This window comes from Pseudochaenichthys georgianus, chromosome 9 (assembly GCF_902827115.2).
Source record: "Pseudochaenichthys georgianus chromosome 9, fPseGeo1.2, whole genome shotgun sequence".
Lineage (NCBI taxonomy): Eukaryota > Metazoa > Chordata > Actinopteri > Perciformes > Channichthyidae > Pseudochaenichthys > Pseudochaenichthys georgianus.
This window is the reverse complement of record NC_047511.1, coordinates 34,964,977-34,988,067: the sequence shown is the minus strand read 5'-3', so window position 1 is coordinate 34,988,067 and position 23,091 is coordinate 34,964,977. Positions and strand designations below refer to the sequence as shown.

The 23,091-nt window shown below is 43.5% G+C and overlaps 1 protein-coding gene across 4 annotated transcripts in view; it reads right to left on the bottom strand.

The window, feature by feature from the left end:
• Positions 1-23,091, bottom strand: part of rhobtb4 (Rho related BTB domain containing 4) — a 53,304-nt gene that overhangs the window by 5,714 nt on the left and 24,499 nt on the right. For all 4 annotated transcript variants that reach the window (XM_034090503.2, XM_034090506.2, XM_034090505.1 and 1 more), the window contains 9 exons: positions 17,222-17,423; positions 16,796-16,899; positions 12,765-12,950; positions 11,594-12,413; positions 11,250-11,469; positions 10,050-10,168; positions 1,062-1,212; positions 697-785; positions 447-552 (listed from right to left, as the gene is read on the bottom strand). In XM_034090503.2, the coding sequence (XP_033946394.1) occupies positions 447-552; positions 697-785; positions 1,062-1,212; positions 10,050-10,168; positions 11,250-11,469; positions 11,594-12,413; positions 12,765-12,950; positions 16,796-16,899; positions 17,222-17,413 (1,987 nt within the window). In that variant the 5' untranslated portion in view covers positions 17,414-17,423. The remainder of the gene's footprint in view (positions 1-446; positions 553-696; positions 786-1,061; positions 1,213-10,049; positions 10,169-11,249; positions 11,470-11,593; positions 12,414-12,764; positions 12,951-16,795; positions 16,900-17,221; positions 17,424-23,091) is intronic.

Genomic DNA, 23,091 nt, shown 5'->3' with positions numbered 1-23,091 from the left:
ATAAAAGTTTAAAGGAATAATAATGACATAAAAAAGACGAGACAAAGACACAACAGCAATAAAGGTGTGAGGACAAGTGAATAAGTTGGGGCCACTAAAGATTATTTTACGCATTAAACCCATGAGATCAAAGTGTTTTACTTTCGAGCAGTAGTTCTGCTTCCTTGGGATCACATTACAACCTAATAGTAAAATGAATTTACACCTTCATGAAATGTTGATTTGATGTGGTCTATAATGTACCTGATGTTAGACAGAAAACAGCTCATGAGGGATTCTTCAACTACTATTTTTATTATGTTTTCCTTTCGTTTTACCAAACAAATAAAAAAACATCTCTCCCACTCCAACCAAATGCTTAAACAAGTTTCAAAATGTGTAATAGATGAACTGAGGGGAAAGCTGAATGTGTGAAAGGCAGATTATCCTGGGGGAGGTGACTTTACCTGGAGACATGACCTTCATTTCTTTGGGGAACTTGCGGCAGATGCTATTGTAATTTGTGCAGATGTGATGGAGACACCAAGCTGATAGTTGCTTGGCATTGTGGAACTGCAAAAACAGAAGAAAAATACTTGTTAAAGATGTTATTTTACAGCTTTAGAAGAAAAAGCCTTTAAAAAGGTAAGAAAAAAACTATTGATCATATTAAAATCAATGGGATAAAAGTAAATGGACAGTTTTGTATGAACAAACCTGTGCAAGCTCGAGGTAAGCCAGCACTTGTCCATCGATGTCACCTCCCTTCGCTGACAACTGGAGAAGCTCATCCACAGCGTGCTGTTCTGAAAATGCACAAAATGTTCCTAATCATGTCAATATAACTTTTTACATGCACCACTGACATCACACATTTGTATCTTCCAGTCATACATTCTGGGTCTGTCTTGCAGTCTGCATTGACCACTACTCTCTGCACTTCCAATATGTTTAAAAGGCATTTTGTGCAAACAGAAATAAAGCTCTTTCAAAACCATGTCCTGCCACATGTTGTTAGAAATAAACAAATAAATAGATAGTTCTCTTTGCAACATTTCTATTACTGCAGATGCAGTCTTTACCTGTGAGGGCGACAAGGCGGGGCAAACACAGACGGTTGGCGAGAATAATGAGCTCCATGGGCTCCAGCCCAGGAGAGGGTGTCAGCAGACTGCAGTACAGGAACTCCAACACCCCGCGCATACAGGCTTCGCTGGTGTTAGGGATGGAGACCTGAAAATGACAAGACCAAGATAAAACAAAACAAAAATGAAGAGTAATGAAGAGCTGTATGTCAATGTGGAAATTAGGGACTTAAATGTAGGCTTTAATGTAATGGCTAGAAATGGTGTATGGTCGAAAAGAGTAATAATAATAATACATTTTATTTCTATAGCGCTTTTCTTGAACCCAAAGACACTTTACATTTGGGCGGGAGGGTAGACAAACAAAACAAAAACAAAAAGAAACAAAGAAACAAAACAAAACAGAAAAGCAGTCAGGAAGAAGTTTGTTGAGAGGGGGGGGGGGCTTATGGATACAGAGTTGAAGAGGTGGGTTTTGAGGCGGGACTGGAACAGGGTGAGGGACTCAGACTCACAGAGGTATTGGGGGAGGGAGTTCCAGAGCTTCGGGGCTGCCACAGAGAAGGCTCTATCCCCGAAGCTCCGGAGTTTGACCTTGGGGATGGAAAGCAAACCGGCTGAGGTGGATCTGAGGGACCGGGGTGGTTGGTAGAGGATGAGGAGGTCAGTGAGGTAGGGGGGGGGGGGGGCAGATGGTGGAGGGCTTTGTAAGTGAGGACCAGGAGTTTGTAATGGTTGCGGTGTGAAACGGGGAGCCAGTGGAGTTCTTTGAGGACCGGGGTGATGTGATGCCATGATTTGGTGTGGGTGAGGAGTCTGGCGGCTGCGTTCTGGACACGCTGGAGTCTATTGAGGGATGTATTGCTGATGCCGTAGAGGAGTGAGTTGCAATAGTCAAGGCGGGAGGAGATGAAGGCGTGAATGAGTCGCTCAGCTGCAGGGCGGGTGAGAGAGGGACGGAGTTTGGCAATATTGCGGAGGTGGAAAAATGAGGTTTTTACAACATGACGGATGTGGGGCTCGAGGGAGAGGGTGGGGTCAAATATAACGCCAAGGTTGCGTGCCTGGGTGGAGGGGGAAACAGGGGTGCCATCAATGGTGACTGTCAGGTTGGGGGTTTTGCTGAGGGTGGAGCCGATGAGGAGGAGTTCAGTTTTATTGCTGTTGAGTTTGAGGAAGTTGTGTTGCATCCAGGATTTTATTGCAGTCAGACAGGATTCAATGTGGGTGAGGGGGGGGGGGGGGGGGGTTGTGGGGGGATTTGGTGCTGAGGTAAATCTGTGTGCTATCAAAGTACTATCAAAGAAACCAGTGTAGTGGGTTTTTGGAGGTAAAGGGCAGAAGACATTTTCTGGTTCCATTTACTTTGATCTAGACTCAGATAAAAGTGATGGTTGGTGGAAAGCATGTTGTCAATATGGCTAAACACCCCAAAGCAGACAAAGGCAACCCTGTTATCTGGCCCTGGAAGCACTCGCATAGACTCAATGTTCTCCTGAGATACATGCATCAGCATGTCTAGAGATGTACTTAAAAAGGTAGCAACTGTAAGTGATGACTTTACAACAGACACACAGAGGTAAAGTCAGTAAAGGGGAATACAACATATATTTCGAGTCCACATAAAAGCAATCACAGGCAATGACCTCTAGATGTCGCCATACCATCATTTAGACCATAGCTACTAAAGGCCCCCTGGTCATGCTTCTCTTTTGTTTGTACCACTTCTCCACTTGGTAGAGATATATAGTCGGGCAAAAAAGTATTTAGTCAGCCACCAATTGTGCAAGTTCTCCCACTTAAAAAGATGAGAGGCCCGTAATTTTCATCCTAGGTATACCTCGACTATGAGAGACAAAATGAGAAGAAAAAAAAATCCAGAAAAGCACATTGTCTGATTTTTAAAGAATTTATTTGCAAATTATGGTGGAAAATAAGTATTTGGTCAATAACAAAAGTTCATCTCATTAGGCGCGTTCACACCGCAGTACTTTTCGCACTTTAGTTCCGATATAGTTCCGAAATGTTGCGTTCACACCAAAAAGAGCCGGAACTAAAATTAGTTCATGACAACCTTTTCACCCCCTTTTCCGTCCCTGCTAGAGAGCAGGGACTTTCGTGGGAGAAAAAGGTTCCTATGTCTGATTGGCTGGGCGGATTGCAAACCACGCCCCGTAAAACTCCCAAAAAGTTTTGTGAAGCCGCCATTTTATTATCCTCGCATTAGCATTATTAGCATTAGCACTAACCCAGCGCAGAAACGCAGAGAGACTAACTTATGGCAAGATAAAATAAAACATGGGAGCGGTGGAGATGAGGAGGTGTCGGCGTTCTGGCGATTTACTGGGAAGGCTTCAGTAGAAGCTGCTGGGAGTCCCAGCAGCTTCTACTGAAGCAAGTCCCCAACTCCGGGGACTTCCGGCCGGGGACTTTGGGCGGCAGTATAGGCCGTGAAGTGGTTTGCGGCCTGCCAGTAAACCCAAAGCAGAAGAAGAAGAAGTGACGTCAGCGGCTTCATTTGCCTATTCCTCCCTCAGGGACTTATTCCGGTGTGAACGCGATCTGAACTTAGTTCATGAGAACTAAAGAGTTCTCATGAACTAAGTTCTCATGAACTAAGTTCTCATGAACCTTTGTGGGAAAAGTACTGCGGTGTGAATGCGCCTAATACTTTGTTATATACCCTTTGTTGGCAATGACAGAGGTCAAACGTTTTCTGTAAGTCTTCACAAGGTTTTCACACACTGTTGCTGGTATTTTGGCCCATTCCTCCATGCAGATCTCCTCTAGAGCAGTGATGTTTTGGGGCTGTCGATGGGCATCACGGACTTTCAACTCCCTCCAAAGATTTTCTATGGAGTTGAGATCTGGAGAATGGCTAGGCCACTCCAGGACCTTGAAATGCTTCTTACGAAGCCACTCCTTCGTTGCCCGGGCGGTGTGTTTGGGATCATTGTCATGCTGAAAGACCCAGCCACGTTTCATCTTCAATGCCCTTGCTGTTGGAAGGAGGTTGTCACTCAAAATCTCATGATACATGGCCCCATTCATTCTTTCCTTTAGACGGATCAGTCGTCCTGGTCCCTTTGCAGAAAAACAGCCCCAAAGCATGATGTTTCCACCCCCATGTTTCACAGTAGGTATGGTTTTCTTTGGATGCAACTCAGCATTCTTTCTACTCCAAACACGTCTAGTTGAGTTTTTACCAAAAAGTTCTATTTTGGCTTCATCTGACCATGACATTCTCCCAATCCTCTTCTGGATCATCTAAATGCTCTCTAGCAAACTTCAGACGGGCCTGGACATGTACTGGCTTAAGCAGGGGGACACGTCTGGCACTGCGGGATTTGAGTCCCTGGCGGCGTAGAGTGTTACTGATGGTAGCCTTTGTTACTTTGGTCCCAGCTCTCTGCAGGTCATTGACTAGGTCCCCCGTGTGGTTCTGGGATGTTTGCTCACCGTTCTTGTGATCATTTTGACCCCACGGGGTGAGATCTTGCGTGGAGCCCCAGATCGAGGGAGATTATCAGTGGTCTTGTATGTCTTCCATTTTCTAATAATTGCTCCCACAGTTGATTTCTTCACACCAAGCTGCTTACCTATTGCAGATTCAGTCTTCCCAGCCTGGTGCAGGTCTACAATTTTGTTTCTGGTGTCCTTTGACAGCTCTTTGGTCTTGGCCATAGTGGAGTTTGGAGTGTGACTGTTTGAGGTTGTGGACAGGTGTCTTTTATACTGATAACGAGTTCAAACAGGTGCCATTAATACAGATAACAAGTGGAGGACAGAGGAGGCTCTTAAAGAAGAAGTTACAGGTCTGTGAGAGCCAGAAATCTTGTTTGTTTGTAGGTGACCAAATACTTATTTTACCGAGGAATCTACCAATTCATTCATTAAAAATCCTACAATGTGATTTCCTGGATTCTTTCCCCCCATTCTGTCTCTCATAGTTGAAGTGTACCTGGGATGGAAATTACAGGCCTCTCATCTTTTTAAGTGGGAGAACTTGCACAATTGGTGGCTGACTAAATACTTTTTTGCCCCACTGTACATATATGCATAAAAAACAGCTTGACCTTCAAACAGGCCTAATTACTGATAGCTGGGCATTTCAGCGACAGGTAATGCAGTCTAACCCCAGGAAGGGTGGAAGGACGGTTAATGCTGAGGCAAGTGATGACCGGCCCCCTCCAGGAGCTCTCCCTCCGAGTGTCCCCACAGAGACGCTCTTCAACTCCCATTACCATAGCCAATTAAGAGAATGTCAGCTGGCGCGACCTCTCATTATGACTGAAAAGTCACAACACCAAGACAAGGGTGGTCTCTAGAGCATGAAGCCCCAGCTGAGGCCAGGAAGCAATAGTGAGTGGATACATTCACATTGAAAGGACATGTATGGATAACACCAATGAGCTGTGCTGACAGGTGTTCTCTTGGTCTGCTGTACTAGAGCTCAATAACTAGTTTAGTGCAAGTTTATTTTTATTTGCATAACAACAGATACAATAGATTAGCCCTTCAAGGACATCACTTAGGCTTTAAAAAACCTAAACTCAACGCAATTGAATAGTTAGAGACGTAATGAGTTGAAAATATTTAAAATAATGAGTGGGTGAGAGAGAAGCATAGTCACACAGCCACCACCAAAGATAAGGATGGTGGTTTAAGGAGTAAGAATGAGACGTATTCTTCTTTTACTATGAAAAAAGTCATCATAGATTAAAAAAAAATCCTGTCAAATCTGTAGTCTTTTTTCTTGAGCAGAACAAGAAAGGAACAGACTTCTCAACTTGTCACACTCTACTGGGACGCACACTTCGATGATGAACACAAAACCAGACACCTGGAACATAATCCAGGGGTGTACCATGACACACTCAGTGGTGAGACTGTACAACGGTCCACACAAACCTTAAACATTTATTTTGACTTGTGGTTTATGACACCATAGATAACACCTTTTTAACTATGACTGATATCCAGAAAGATGATTACTTGGTAATGTGTCTATAATGTTACGAATACTTAACAAAATACAAGTTATTCTGATAATAATCCTGCTTTTAAACACTTATCTTAATGCAGTTCTGCACAAAACTAGACTGGTCTTGTTATCACTCAACCGCATGAACACTGAAATGTGTGAGCCTAAAAATACCAGGAAGGAAGTGTGAGATGAGCAGGAAATAGCATAGCGCTGGCTGATCACATGCTACTTTCACAGTTATAGTTACAGGTTCTATTAATTTGCAGTGGGTGCGTTCACACCTGCCTTGTATAGTCCGGTTGAATCGAACCCTGGTGCGTTTAGCCGCTTGGTACGGTTCATTTGGGTCGGTGTGAACACAGTCCGAGACCTCTTAAGAGAACTAAACAACCGGACTCTGGTCCGCTAAAATAGGTGGTCTCGGACCGCTTGCTTGCGAACTCTGGAGCGGTTCATTGCTGGTGTGAACGCAGTCCGCACCAAAACATAGGAAGCGTAGTATTTACGTGTCACAAGAACGCGGATGTCTTCAAAAATCTTTAGCGAAAGAGTCTTTCAAGACATCCGCGGTTGTTTAGTTAAATAAAGAGTGAAGCAGAATGAAGTGTTGAACAGTGTCGTGTAAAGTAAAAATGCTCCGTCAGCTACATAAAATTAAGAACACCTGTCGTCGGTGAAACGCCCCTCCTTACTGCAGAACGTCTCTCATTATGTTATAATGTTTTTTAATGGACGTTGTCTGATTATATAATCATATACGCGGGCTGCTAGTGTCTGTTGATCTCCAGATTAACAGTAGCATGAGAATAACCTGCCGAAAGTGCCGATGCTCCATGGCGGAGGCTCTGGTAGAAATTGCCAATAGAGTCTGGCTGCAGACCGCAGCAAGGAGGCGGATCCTATAGGGGCGTTTCCTATAGGGGCGTTTCCTATAGGGGCGTTTCCTATAGTGAACGACGGCAGCCGGCTCTCGCCCGCGAACGAGCCGTTTTTTGTTTTGTTCTTGCGGAGGGATCTAGATCGGCATGAAGGCACATTATGCAATGTGCAATGTGGACATTATCCCGCTTATTACACATGGCCACATTCTCAACAAAGTAACGACATGACTCCCAATAATAATTGAAATGCTTTTATGGATTTAGAAAAAGATTTTATTGATTTAAAAAATAGTTTTATGTATTGATTTAAATTGACATGCATCCGCTAAGAAAAGTAGTCCGTTGTTACTGTTTGACTAATGTAACAACGGCAGGAACTGCTTCTATAGTGTTTTTGAGGAGCTTTTTGATTACAGATTTGAAAACATCGTTGCTTGCTTTAAAAGTAGCACGATTCATTATGTCAAACCTTGGAAAGTATCTAGATATCCCTGCCCTAATGCCAAAAGTAACTGGCAACTGAATATGTGTCGCCGTAGCTATGATGTCTATGTCTGGACCGCTGCGTAAAAAGGAGGGTTTCTGCCCCATTACTTCTCTTCTTACTTCTATAAGAATAAAACACGGAGGACGGAGATCTCTTTTTGTCCCCCTCTTCTCCCCGCTGCAGCCTAGCAGTTGATCTCAAAGCACGCTCCCCTCTCCTGCAGGGAGAAAAACTATATTTATATACTTTATATAGGTTGATACAGTAGCCCCTTTTTTTAAATAGTTTTTATAGGTGTTGCTATCTGTTTTGTGTAGCGTGGTTCTACAAGCAAGTCAATGCATTCATTGGGTGGTATCAGAGAGTTACACGGGTCTGTAAATGCAATGAAAACAATTGGCCACAGCAAATCATTTATATTAAACATGTAATTTTTACTTTTGAATACTTTAGTACAAAGGATGTCTTGAATAATTTAAGTGATATATGTGTACACATATACATCATTAGTCAAAACAGGGCTACATTTGATTTAATTAAAAGGTATAATATGTGGTAAACTGAAGAGCCCTTTGGGAGCCGAAAGAGCCGGCTCTTCTTGGTGAGCCAAATGATCCGGCTCACCAAGAAGAGCCGGAATTCCCATCACTAGAACGAATGACTTCTTCTGCGAGGATTTATAAAAGCAGCTGGAATCCCTTAAGTTGCTATTGGATAAAAAAAGTTAGGAAACGCCCCTATAGGATCCGCCCCTATAGGATCCGCCTCCTTGCTGCGGTCTGCAGCCAGACCCATCTCGAAATTGCCGGGATTTGCGTTTTTACCCCCTTAATGTCTGACCAATGGTTGAACAGCATTTCCGTGCACATGAATTGTGTTTAAAGTTTATAGTCCGTTTGAGTTTTGCCCGTGTGAACGCAAACCGAAACTTCTGAAAAATGAAACAATGTAACAAACTGTCGTCTGGTGCACACCAGAGAAGCGGACTATTAGGTGTGAATGCACCCTTGATTTAAATAACAATCTTCCTGAACCTAAAGCAACAGTTTTATTATTGTTGAGATGATTCACTATATAAAACCCATGTTAACCCTTGTTTAATGTTTTATTCTTCATGTTCTTGTCCTAAAATGAATGAAACAGCCCAGTTAAATTTGACAAATTATATGTAAGTGTAAATGTTTTGCTTATTTGGAATAGGTCTAAGAATATTCCCCTGTATAAAACTGATTCACTGAGGTAGATGGCTTTAACATATTACCTGAAATAACTGCAAAACCAATCATTTAGATATGATTCCAATGGAAGTTAAACAATAATATTAAATCATGGCTTTGGTTTATAAAATGAGTGCCTGATAGTGAACATGATACGTATGCCAGTTTACAATCTGGTAATCTGGCATGTTTTTGGTTTACATATAAAAATCACATTCACTAATTAGCAAAGAAAAGCTTTGCAAGAAAAATGCAGATACATGAAAATATAAATACTGGTGCCCACAGCTTGTTGTGCATTCTGCCTTTCAGTCTTTGTCTCGAGGGCACCTGCCTTCTTTGCCAGCCTCAGGCCATAAACAATGCCACAATAGTCACTGATATGAAACGTTTAGAGTAACCATAGACACCGGCAGCCCACCGGCAGAAAACACTGTGCCCCCTCACTGATGCTGATGTCCTGTTTTCACCATCGTCCACAATAGCCGCAATTGTTTTTTTCACTCCCACTAGCATGGTGTGTCTTAGAAAAACCATCCATGCCATCCTCATGAAAACAAAATGGTTTATTTCTTCTCACATGCCTTCAATAACATTGAGCTTTAAACTTAAACTGACCATGCAACAGTTGTGTTACTTGTCTGTCTCTCTCTGATTACTTCCAATCCCTCTGAGGGCCTGAACCTATGTAACCAAAATCCTGCTGACCTCGAAAGTAACCATACCCCAGGGAATCTGGTTCTGCAACACAGTCCGGGGAGCTCCGACCTAAAGACAGACGGAGACATGAACTTCCTCTATGACAAGGTCAGGTCCGGTGCACAGGCACTGGCCTTGCAGGAGGCAGAAGACGACCTGAAGCTTATCCTCAGGTGAAAGCACAGCTGATGTAACCAGACCTGCCACTAAAGAGGATTCTGATCTCAAAAGAAGTACTATTCTGGGCCTACTTTGAGTACTGAGATTAGGTTAGTTCAACATCTGCTATCACAGGGTGTGTGAAAAAGTGTTTTACATGTAAATGTTCCTGTAGGTACATTCAATATGTGCTAATTGTGTATGCATGACCTCCTGGGGTCTAGTAATTGCAGAACATGAACCACATTTGCAGGTAAAACAATGGTTTGTACGTCAATCTGATAACAGGCCTTAGGCATCCGGAGCAGTAAACCTTTACATACCAGAAGTACACATGTGCAGGTTGTACAATGTTTTGAAGGTCAGACATGTCCAGAGTACAACCTTATCCCCTTCACCTTTGCCTAATCTCTTCTTTTATCATATGTTACTGTGCGATTAGATTCCCCTAAAGTCTGACCTGAGTTTTCTTCCAAAGATTAAGAAAACAGAAACTAAATCCCTGCTCAAAACTTAAGGCAACTCGCCTAAATTAATTTAGTTGTCTTAACTCACCTCCTCAATGTAGCTTTCCATGAAAGAGCCACGGAACATGGCAGCCATCCAGTTGCAGCTGGAGATGAGCAGGGGCTTGTGAGCCGGGAGGCAGCCATCATCCAGGCGGAACACCACATCTAAAACCGGGGTGGAAAAGAGCATTCATCTCGTGGAGTGCCACAGAAGCCCAAGCTACAGAGGGGGAAAGACAGACAAGGCAGACGTCCAGACACACACACACACACACACACACACACACACACACACACACACACACACACACACAGGCAAGCAGAAGGCCAGACAGAGAGACAGACACACAGAGACATAGACACAGGTAGACAGACAGAGATAAATTGACAGAAAGACAGAACAGCTTTTGACACAGAGTAAGGGAAAGAGAGCAGGCGCAGGGTAGTAGGTCAAGCAGTAAATCCTGTGTGGACTCTGGTCTAGAGCTTTGGAATGGAACATGTTGATAGAGAACAACCCTGTTAGTGTTCAAATGTCATAATGGGCTAAATCTGTAAGCAAAGATTTTATATATTTTATATTCAATCCTTGAATAAAGTTTGGATAAAGCAGATCTCATTATAGAATTGTTCTGATATCTTTGTTTATCAATATCATTTCCTATAAGCATTTTAAAGAAAAAATCCCATTGTTAAAACCATAAAGATGAAAGTACAGAAAGTACAGAAAGAAGTGAATGTGAGACGGGCTTTGTTTTGAGACAGCTGATGTTTGGCTCTGCCTGCAAATACTGTGAAAACATGCATACATAACAGCTTAGTGGGACAGACAACACCACACAAACACAAGACACAGGAAGCACACAAGAGCGAACAAATGACCAGACTAAACAACACTCATTAAATCACCTAATGGCTTTAAAAGGAAGTAAAAAACTGGCAAACCACGACCACAACAAACAGTTAATATTTTATAGCAAATATTCATATGTCAAATATATGATCAAAATGTTCACAACATGTATAAAAATGTACAGAGTGTACATTTTCAGAGACTGAAAGAATGCTGGAAATTAGCAAAACAGTCTTGCACATTCACTCCATCAGCTTTTCTTAATCTTCCACGATTCACACACACATACACCCCACACATGCACGCACCTACTAATGCATATATGGAAAACATCTACACACACTAATGCTATTGAAAGTATTAATGTGCTGAATGGTTGGCACTCTGGTTTACCAGCAAAGGTCCCTTTATTGAGACACTCCTTGATACGGTTGGCTCTGCGGACGTGGAACGCCTTGGTGATCTCCTGGTTCATGAAGCTCTCTCTGTTGAGAACATTGGCAACCATCATCCGGAGGTCAAACACCTCAAGTAGCTCTGCGATGGTGGCTATCTGCATCAGATCCCCCCTGCCCTCATCCAGACTGCCTGTGTACAGGTACTGAAGCACTGCCTGAAACCAGAGCAAACACACAGCTTTGGAACAACTGTGAAACACCAAAAAAACATCTGTAATAATAATAATCACATCAACAGATAATGCATGAATATATCTTAGTCATCTTTAGGTCTATCACCTTGAATGGTTCTTCCTGTATAAGTGCATCCATGGCTACCACAGTCATGAGTCGTGGTTGTCCAGTCATGGGATCATCAACATGCTCCAGACACACACTCAGGAACCCCCTTCCCCATCCTGAAAGTGCACGGCCAGTCCCTAGTGCTCCCAGGGAGTAGTGGGCTCGAGAGGGGAGTGCATTATCACTCTGGGAAGTCCTCAGAGAGCCCTGCTGCAGCAGCTGGGGGCGATTCAGGCCGCGAACCCCTCCATCAGCCCCGTCTTTATCAATGTCCAGGCTCTTGGTGCGCCCAGCTTGCTCCTTGGCTCCTCTCCTGCTCTGTTCATCTTCCTCCCCACTCTCCAAGTTGTCCTTCCTCTCCTGCTCATCCCCCTGTGACACCATGCATGATCCACCAAGATCAAGAGTAAAGAGGTCATTAAACTTTGAGCAGGAAGTAGCCAGATATACTTTGTGTGCAAATACGCGAGTGGCACCACCGTGCAGAAGAAAAAGAACATCTGTACACAGTGGCTGGCAGAAAAGGGAATCTGGGCCTTCGCCATCTGTGGGAGGGGGGTCTGGGATGCCCACGATGGGGCGAGGTGGGCGGGGAGGCAGGAAGGGGGCCTGGAGGAGAGGCCTCTGGACCCTTTTCAGGTGGGACTTCCAGAACTGCAGGTGACGACGGGAGATGAGGGCGGCTCGGATGGCATTGTCAAAAACATCTTTGACTCCAAACTGGGCAACGATGCTGGTCTCAAAGTAAGGAATCCCAAGTTCCTTTGCCACTTCATGGCCTCTCTCCGGGGGAAGGATATCAGTAGGTTTGATCGGTCTGTGGGACAGGAAGAGATAATGATGTAAAAGAAGGCAGTGTTTGCAAGTAAAAAAAGAAGTACAAGAAAACAGGAAGTGAATATATTTTATACAATTTGCACAAAGCAATACTGTGATGTCTTCATCTCAGTACACATTTTAAGATCTAACTTTACTTTATTGATATGATGGAACAATTGGGATGGAAGTTAATTATTTAAATTACTCACAGCCAAACAATGTTTACAAAGCTTATACTTATCTATATTTACTGGAACAATCACACACGCAACCCTCACTTAAAAAAACGTCAGTGGCGCATTTCCTATATGAATATGCCTGTTAATGCCTGATGAAGAAGGCTTCTCACTTGGCTAGTGGTCGTCGTGCACGGTTAACTGCATCCAGGTCGGCATAGCGCAGATCCAGCTGGCAGCCAACCAGAATGATGGGTGTCCGGGGACAAAAGTGCTTAATCTCCGGGAACCACATGGTGCGTACATGGCGCAGGGAATTGGGATTTGCCAGAGAGAAGCAAAGCACAACAACATCAGACCTAAAGGAGAGGGAGAGAAAGAAGTATTGATTTCCTGTACTTACATACTAATATAGATCATAGGTGGGACCGAAAAGGCAGAAGAGAGCTGATTTGTTGTGAGTGAGAGATGTCAGCAGGGAGAAGACATATGGTCTTTGATGGAGTAAAGGGAACAGAGAAAGAGAAAAGGGGGTCAATCCTGAGTCACTCAAAATCTTGTCAGTTTTTGTTAAAATATGTGATATGTTTATGAAAGAAGCTTGTTCATCTACTGCAAGGCAGTGTGGGAGTTTGGACAGTGCCATCATGCAAGCTGGGGTCACAAGAGTGTGTGTGCGTGTGTGTGTGTGTGTGTGTGTGTGTGTGTGTGTGTGTGTGTGTGTGTGTGTGTGGTGTGTGTGTGTGTGTGTGTGTGTGTGTGTGGTGTGTGTGTGTGTGTGTGTGTGTGTGTGTGTGTGTGTGTGTGTGTGTGTGTGTGTGTGTGTGTGTGTGTGTGTGTGTGTGTGTGTGTGTGTGTGTGTGTGTGTCTGGACTGGTGATCTGGGAGGCCAATCTCTCTCTCTCTCTTACGTAAATATCCCTAAGCCCTCCAAGGCTACATGGACCACAAAAAGAAGGCTAAGAATAGATCAGGATACACACACAGACACACACGCACACACAAATTCATTTCCTCAACCAATGTGTTTGAGCCATGGTTTGAGCAAGCAGACGGCACTTGCAGCCGTTATCTGGTGCTGTTTTTTCCATGGCATGTGTGTGCATGTGTCTCTAGGTAATGTTAATTAAAGCGCTGTGACAGTGAGATGGATTTATTTAGAAACCATTACAATGCTGAAAGTTGAGATTCTAAAACTCCTAAATCATTTACTTCTTAAAACAACACAACACAGGGCTTTTGACCCCTGCAGCGCCAGGCCTATTTTGCATTGCATCACTTACGTAACTTGTGTGCTACAAAAACCATCATTGATAGCCTGCAGATATTGAAGAGATTCCTGTTTTTTATATTTGTCAGGCATGCTGTGTACACAAGACGATCTGAGGTGCTAAACAACATCCTGAACTTGACAGCATCAATACACACCACGTAAACACTGTTTGCATTGGGCAGGTAAAATACCTGTTCTAGAGCAAACATGGCCTACATATGGAGTATACAAAAGCATAACTGTTTGCCATAATATTGTTTATTATCTTTTTTACTTTACTTTTAAATCAGATAACATTTCTAAAAACAACATTCTTTCAAATTTCACCTCTTTTTTGTGTTGTCAGAACGAGTTTTTCTAAATCTTAAAAAAAGGAGCAACTTTGGAGAGGTTTTATAAAACAAATTAAGTTGCATTACAAAAATGACAAGTTGAATTAATTATGAAAGCACACAGTACAAAAATCACTCTTGTTTTTGAAATTGCAGACAAAGGTTCCATAGTTAAAATGAACTCTCACTAATGTAATCTCTGAAAATCTCCTATTCCCAAGGACATTATATACAATACCAAAGCATTCACAGCACTCTCTCACACACACACACACACACACACACACACACACACACACACACACACACACACACACACACACACACACACACACACACACACACACACACACACACACACACACACACACACACACACACACACACACACACACACACACACACACACACACACACACACACACACACACACACAGGAATGCACATTAGCACTTTGTCAAGGGATCGTTATAATGGCTTAGTGTGTTTGAGGTCATGTTATGTGTACGTGCTTTTGTTCATGTGGTCAAATGATTTTTTTCCAGCCACTGCCACAGTTTGTGCCTCTACGTGAGCATAATAAATTATCGTTAATAAGAGCCCCTGGAGGCTTTAAACCTGTCCAGTATTGACCTATCTTTCAAAAGCACCTATTTGAACGCCTAAAAAATGTGTACTAGAATTACCCATTAGTTCTGCTGCCTTGCACCGCAGAGCTTTTTTCAAGTTCAACCTGCAGGTCAACGCAGGTTACCTACAAATTGTATTTATGTATGTGATATGGCGTGTTTATGCCTTCTACAATCTGGATAGGATAACTTGTTTGGAATAGCATTGGATGTTTGCTTCACTGAAGACGTGTATTTATACTGAATGTAAGTTTGTCTGAATGAGAAAGCGCATGTAAGTCAAATGATAAGGCAAAAAGGTTAACATTACTACCACCAATAACTTACCACCCCAACTTGTTTTACAGCTCATTAATGCATGCATGCATGTTAGTGGTGGATCCAAACTACAAAGGTCATCAGCTGTCAGATTATATAAGACACATTTGTCTGGACACCGGGACACAAACATAAATACAGCACAGATGTTCCATATAATCAGATCTCCTGAATAGACTGAATGGGTCTCGTGCAAACATTTGTATAAGTCTTCCAACACAGCCTGGCAGGACAACCCTCATCAGTCACTGAGTCTGTGACAATATGATAAAAGCAGCCTTCACGAATGCTTACAAGTGCAATATGCAAGTGTTTTACTTATTAAGTTAAGCAACAGAATTAGATTCTAAACACATTTATGCCGACTGAAAACATTCTTTCAGATGGGCTTAAATTAGATTTGACTGACTGTTTTTAGGCCGGTTTTGTTTCCTAGCCAGAGTGTTGTTCACGTAAAAAAGCATGTGACAGTCTAGGTATTGTCTAACAATGTGATGTTTTGAGTGTAGATATCAACAAAAGGCTACAGAGCGGAGGAAGGTGTGGAGAGGGTTAACGTGCAGCAAAGTGTCATGAGTATACAGGAGACTAATGATGGGAGTTGAGTTACGCAGTGATGAGAGAGGTGGGATGAGGTAAAGGAGTTTAGGGGCAGGCTGGAGGAGGAGAAGGAGGAGGAGGAAGAGCATGATGCCTGGAGCTGCAGACTCCAGGGAGGCAGGCTGAAAACAGCTGAGCTGGCACTGTGTCTTTATCAGCTGACTGCAGTCTGACAAAGCATACAGGATATGTAGACAGACACGCACACACATCAAAACACACGCAAACAGAGGCAGATCACTGTGAAAAAGTACAGAAACTGAAAGGTGGGAGAACGCAATGGAGGGGAGGGAATTTGAGCCAAAAACAGGATGACATGTTACACAAAGTGCTTCCACCCACCCTTGACAGAACTCACAGATTGCACACTGTGATTTACATGCATGTGTGTGGATGTTGGATGTCTGGTAATGGCTTCTGACTATCTAAGAGACACATTCAATTATGAAGGGTAGCTTAAAATAGATACAATGGAATCATACATGGGTGAAATTAAGAAACCAAAAAATGTGTATCACTTTACTTAATAAATATGTTTTAATGCCTCAGCAATGTAGAACTAATGTATAAAATGTATCTTCACTTTTCGATGTCACTGTCATGTGGTCAAGCTTCGTCTCTGTCGTTGGGATTGGTTTTTGCTGATTTTGCTTTGGGAATAAGTACTTTGCATTTCATGCCAATAAAAGCGATTACATGAAAGGACAGGGAGTAAGAGGATAGAGCGATGATCCAATCATGTCTGGTGGAAGAAGGATGTAACAGATTGAGGGCAGAGTTCAAGCGTGGCAGCTGGATTACACAAAAAAACTTAACTTTTGGGTAAGTAAATGTTATGTGGGCATGTTTACGTAGGTGTGATGGATTAGATCCGTTCTCATTGTAATTTACTTGCGCAACAATTAATTTGGTCAAATAGTGGCCAAAGGAAATTGTGTATATGCCTCACAAATTCTTCAGCCAAGACACAGCTATATTTTCGAACATGTTTCAAGGTGGTCAATTAGATTCTCGATGCTAAAATGTTTGAAAATGTTTTTGTATCCGCTCACCTGCCATAGGCAAATCTTCTGTCTTTGTGATGATCCCCAAATGTGTCCCACAGCCTCAGGGACACACTGACTTCATCCACTACATCACGAGATCTCTCCAACACCTGCAAACACAGACACATATCCCTGTTAGCTGGTCAAAAGGTCTTCACTTCATTGTGGTGTTGGAGTTTTTAGAGGAAATTAAGTAATTATGCAAGCCCTTTGAAAGGAAGAAAAACTATGTACAATGTCCAACTGCATGGTAAAAAATGGTTATCAAGTTGGATTTCAAAGGCCTTAAAAGAGATGCATTTAACTGTGATAGAAATGCAATAAACACAATTAGCCACAGCACCAGGTCAAAATGTGTGCCAGAGTTTGTCTACATGTGATTTTTTCCCATACTGTGTTTGGCTGTGTGTTCATGTGTGCGTGCGCACCCACCTCCTGGCATACACGGTACTGGTCGATGGCCCAGACGGTTGGCACGTGGGTGGCAAGCAGCTGATACTGTGTGAGGGTGGCATTGCAGGCCCGGGCACAGATTAGCCTGGTCTTGCCTACTGCATTATCCCCTACCACCACACATTTTATGGTTTCCACATTGGGCCGCTCATAGTCTGTGTCTATATCCATGGAGAGGGCCCTGGAGAGTAGAACAAAAAGAGAGAGAGAACGAAAAGAGGTTAATTCAATATTCATGGTCAATTAAAATCTCATTGATCACGAATCCCAGGAGGAATCACACACATTGCATTTCGGCACAGTGTTTTTAACAATTTTGCAGTCCAGCACAGAGAAGCTTTGTTAAGGCTCTAAGCCCCCATAGCTGCACTGACCAGTGTACGGAAGCTTCTGCCAAACTCCTCAAAGAACACAAGGTTTACAGGCTGAGGAATAGAGGGACTGCAGAGCTATTTCTGTAACAGCACTGAGAGAGAGAAAGACAAAAAAAAGAGACATCCCTTGAGCTCACTGTCCTTTCCTCTGTTTGTCAGTCTTTCCGTCTATCTATTCTGGATGGCATCCAATGCATCCAAAAAGAAAAATGCATTCTAATAATTATGGATGTCCATCATCCGTTGGGGTAAACTACATTTACAGTAAGCAGAGAACCTGTCAACAGACTTAACCATAACACAAGACATAAGTGGTTATGGGGCAATGTACACAGCTCAACTGACTTCCTGTTTTAAAACCATATAACCCTGTGAAGCTTATCAAAATCCCCCTATAAACTGCTAACAAACATTTCTGACATGTCAAAACACATCCTGGAAGAATCTGCTGTATTGCATAACCAGACCACCACACACACACACACACACACACACACACACACACACACACACACACACACACACACACACACACACACACACACACACACACACACACACACACACACACACACACACACACACACACACACACACACACACACACACACACACACACACACACACACACACACACACACACACACACACACACACACACACAAAGACCTGTAGCCAGCTAATCAGTCCATCCATTCTTGCAACTAGTTCAAAGACCCACCCCAAAGCTCCATAAATAGAGCATCTGAAACATTCATAAAGGCCTTCACTTACTATTCCATTGACGTGCAACACTTAAGTCCGGCACTGACAGACACCAGCAGCTAAAAATGGCATCCATTCATAATAGGACACATGAGCCATGTGTGCATCCAGCTTAACAGCCTTGACCCGCTGTCAATGTCACTATAGACCTCAGACCATATAATGCTAATGCTGCAATATAGAACATATTTCTACCACAGAGACCTCAGGCAATGATTTCCCTTGTTAACAACAACAAAAACATATTTCCTGTGAAAAGTAGTCCCAATTATGTCAGAACAGAGAGCCTACCTTTGTCTATGTGAGCTGAAGAAAAGTGTCTGTCAAGGTTGCCGTTTCCTGAATGGTCCATATGGAACAGAAAAAACAGTGCCTTTTTATAAATACTCTTTTTCCCTTGCCCCCTGCCTAGCTGCGACACCTTCAGAGACACAAACTGCAGGAGCAAAAAGATAGAAGAAGCAATACAAAGTTACCACAGCACTTATCTAACAGCTATCTGCCGGGCAGTCACCGCAAATGTAGCAGGCTGTAATGCTGCACTAGGACAACAGCCAAAAGATGAAGGGTATGAGGTATGAATCCTGACATAATACATAAATGGTTCAGCAACATCCACAATATGTAGTAAAGGGGGAGGATGCACAGTATTAATCCTAGCACTTCCAATGCAACAGTAGATCAGCAAAAGGGATTGCAATAGAGACAAGGCAGGGAGGGGATTATTAGAGTCTTAGAGAGAAAGAGAGGGACTGTCAACCCAGCATTAGAATCAGTCAGTCATGCCACTGGGATCAAAGGGCAAGAGCGACAATAACCAAGGCTGCCCAGGGGGAAATATTACAGCTTTTCCTGCTGTTGCTGCTGATGCTGCTTCTCTCTAATGTGTGGCTCTCTAACGGAAAGATAAAAGAGACCAGGGGACATGCAGTTTAACATTCTACTGACCCGAGGGAGTCTGGAAGTCAGTACGCATATGAGCATGTGAGTGAGTGTGTGAGTGTGTGTGTGTGTGTGTGTGTGTGTGTGTGTGTGTGTGTGTGTGTGTGTGTGTGTGTGTGTGTGTGTGTGTGTGTGTGTGTGTGTGTGTGTGTGTGTGTGTGTGTGTGTGTGTGTGTGTGTGTGTGTGTGTGTGTGTGTGTGTGTGTGTGTGTGTGTGTGTGTGTGTGTGTGTGTGTGTGTGTGTGTGTGTGTGTGTGTGTGTGTGTGTGTGTGTGTGTGTGTGTGTGTGTGTGTGTGTGTGTGTGTGTGTGTGTGTGTGTGTGTGTGTGTGTGTGTGTGTGTGTGTGTGTGTGTGTGTTCGGGTAATGAGCTTAGGGCCGGTCTGTGAGGCATGGAATGATGTGAGCAGTGAAGTAACCAGGAGGCGGCGTTGGTGGTGTGGAGAGTTTCTCGGGGGGATCAACAGTTCCAAGCTCCCATATATCATCCTCCATCTGAGGCTACGCATCGGGCTTCAAGCGAGATTGTGGTCATGCATCGGTCAACTACCATAACACAATTATTTTGTTGCACATCACTGCACCTGAAATATATGCACCTGCTCTCAGGTTTATATTTAATTGGTATGAACTTTCACAAGCTTTCAACAATGTTTGTTAATTGCCTGACTGAAGGATGAGCAGGAGTCTGTGAGAGCCATGCAGTTCAGAGGAGCGGAAAGAGAAGCTGCAAAGCTCAGGTTTCATTTGTAGCCAAGGACCTATAGTAAACTGTACACAGACGTCTAGACTTCATCTGCTGGCCAGTGTCAGTTTCCTAACAAGGCAGCACAGGAGGTGCTGTCCCAGTTTTTTTGCATGTATTTCTGACTCTTATAGTGACATATTGATGGGTGCAGGCAAGACCACAGTGCTAGGAACGCTGTGACAGGAACTCAAACACCCACTCAACACACATACACCGACCTTCTGGTTTAATCTGTATTGTCACAAATTGAGTCAGTGTCTTTGTGCAAGTGTGTGTTTGGAGCAGGAGGACCAGACAGACAAAGAAGCTCATGCATAATTTGGATACTGTGCGTCCCAGTACGGCTTTGCTTTAAGGCCAGAGGGGGTTTCATAGGGAGATGGCTTGCAGCTCTACTTCCTTGCACAGTTCCTGTCATCTTTACTTTTAGTTTTTTTTAAAACACTTCCCTTATATTAATATGTTCATTCATCCTTCTGTTTGTCTAGCTCTGTATGCTTAGATCCCAGACGTGCCCACTAAACCACACCAAGTCATGCCATCCTTTCTCCTTTTGGTCATTTGTATATCCTTCTATCTATCTATTACCTCAATCTTTTCTGGATAGCCATCAAGGCGCAGCATTAAGCAGACAGCTGCCCCACATCCGGTTTTCTTCCCCCTCGGTCTGCTTTCCTCTGTTATGTAACACCTTTACTGATCCACTATCAGCCACCGCTCATCCTAAAGCCCTCCACCACCCCCATCCGCCTTTTCTCTCCTCTTCCTGGGGGCAAGAGTTCATACCATCAACCTGACTGACCCGCCTGCCTCTCTGCTCCCTCCAGCCTGCCTTGCAAAATAAATGACCCCAATAACCCACTTTATACATGGGCTAACACTTGTGCCCTCACACAGAGCTATGGGGTTTACACTATCATAGGCTTGACTGCATAGTCAAAGTGTCCATGTGTAATTGTTGGAAGAAACGATGGCTATATGTGTAGTCATGTGTGCAACCTAATTCTTCTATATTTTGTATCAAAAGTCTGCTAACATGAGGGGAAATGTTTACTCATTTGCACTTCTGTATGATTTTAGGTGAGCATGGGAGTGAACATGTGGGTGTGTTATGTGGGGGTTTGCCACAGGCGCAGCTGGCACAGACTAGTTATATAATGTGGTCTCCTCTGCTTGGCTCCCTGGATGGCTGACAACAGGAGACCTCAGACTCACACACACCAGCGCAGACATGCATACACATATGCATGTCGGCATGTATTTGCCTAACGGACTACAGATGGTACTGCATGGCCCGTAGCAGGCGGCAATATGTACACATCAATCCTAGTGAATGAGAGGGTCTTTGGGAGCAGCATATCAGCCTGCTTGAGAAAGCCATCCTCCTCTCTGCTCACTGCTGCGATAAAGTTGTGTACAGGAAGGCTCCTCTTGATGCCCTCATTTCCTATATCCCTCCCCATCTTCCTCCTCCCTTGCCCGTATATTTCTCTCTCTCTCTCTCTCTCTCTCTCTCTCACGCCCTTTTTTTCCCTTATCTACTTCAATCCATGCAATTTCTCTGTTTAATATCTACCATATTCTCTATTTTTCAATCGTATCTCCCACTTTTTCTCACATTTTCTTCTCTACTTTTTACCAATGCTATACGCTCCATGTAATAACATACTGGGTTCAGAACAGGACATAAAGCATAACATATAGGCCTACACACAACTGCATGGTCTATTGCCCTGTTTACCTTTTGCTACAGCCTGATAAAGGGGTCAGAACATTCAAGGCAGCCATAAAATGCTGGTGGACTATTCCATGTGGGCCTGTCAGTGCTGCACTGTTATCTCAAAGCTGTTGACACAGCGTTGGGCATAGGGCCTAACCAGCCCAGGACAATAAATAGCTCTGTCCAGGGGCGGACTGGCCATCGGGACGTTCGGGACGAATCCCGATGGGCCGGTACTGAAGTGGGCCGGTCGGACGATGTGGGCCGCCCGGTAACCGGCAGGGCTCGATATTAAATGGCCCGCTGGCCCGGAAGCACTATTTAGACACCCCGGGCCAGCATAACGTACTTTCCACTTGCCCGCTCGGGCCACTAAAAATATTGCTTTAAAAATATTGTCCTGTGGTATTGGTATTTATTTGACTAGCAATTTAGTTAAATTGGTTTGTTTATCAACGCTACAACATAGCGTTCCGTGAGTCGGTTGTCGTTGTTGGGTGAAAAGCAAACAGCTGTTTGCTGCGGAGTGCAGCGCGAGCAGGCTCCCGTGAGCGGCAGCGCGCTCCTTCACTATTTCGCCAAAATGTTTTTAATACCAGCGGTAACCGGCCAAGCGCCAGGCAAAAAACAATCTTCAAATAAAAGAAAGTCACCGGAGGAGTGACAGGGATCATGACAAGAAGAGGGAGAGAAAGTTTCAGCTTGATCGATGGAGTTGGCTTCTGTGGTGCAGTGACGCGTCCTAAAACCCTTTTATAATCTATCGATTAGATTTATGATTCGAAAATTATAAAAGTAGGGTTGACATGTGGAGATTATCCGGCTGAACAAAACGTGCATTTATCAAACAGGTTTGTTTTCCACAGACCTTATTTCCAGCTATTTTCCAAAACCCTTGTCGAGGGAACCAGCAGCTTACTTCCTGGTTTCAGGACGCGTCACTGGCTGCACATCTCTATGGTCTTCTGTCGGCTCTGTACATCAATGCCGACCTATGCTGACAAGTAAGTGAAGAGTAGACAATATAAAAGGTACTGGCGAAATGTCCCAGCAGTTTAGGATAATGAAGGATCTAATCTATAGCCATTACATGCAGTGGCGACTGGTCATTAGGGGCAGATGGGGCACAGCCCCACCTAGTGTCAGCAGAAAGTATTAAAATAATGATTACAACAAAATGCAAAAAATAAATTAAAAAATATATAAAATATATTTTAAGATCATGTTTAATCATCTGATTCGTCTGTACATTGCTGTTTTAGTATGTGTTCTTCTAATGAGTGTCTACAGTGTGTGCCTAT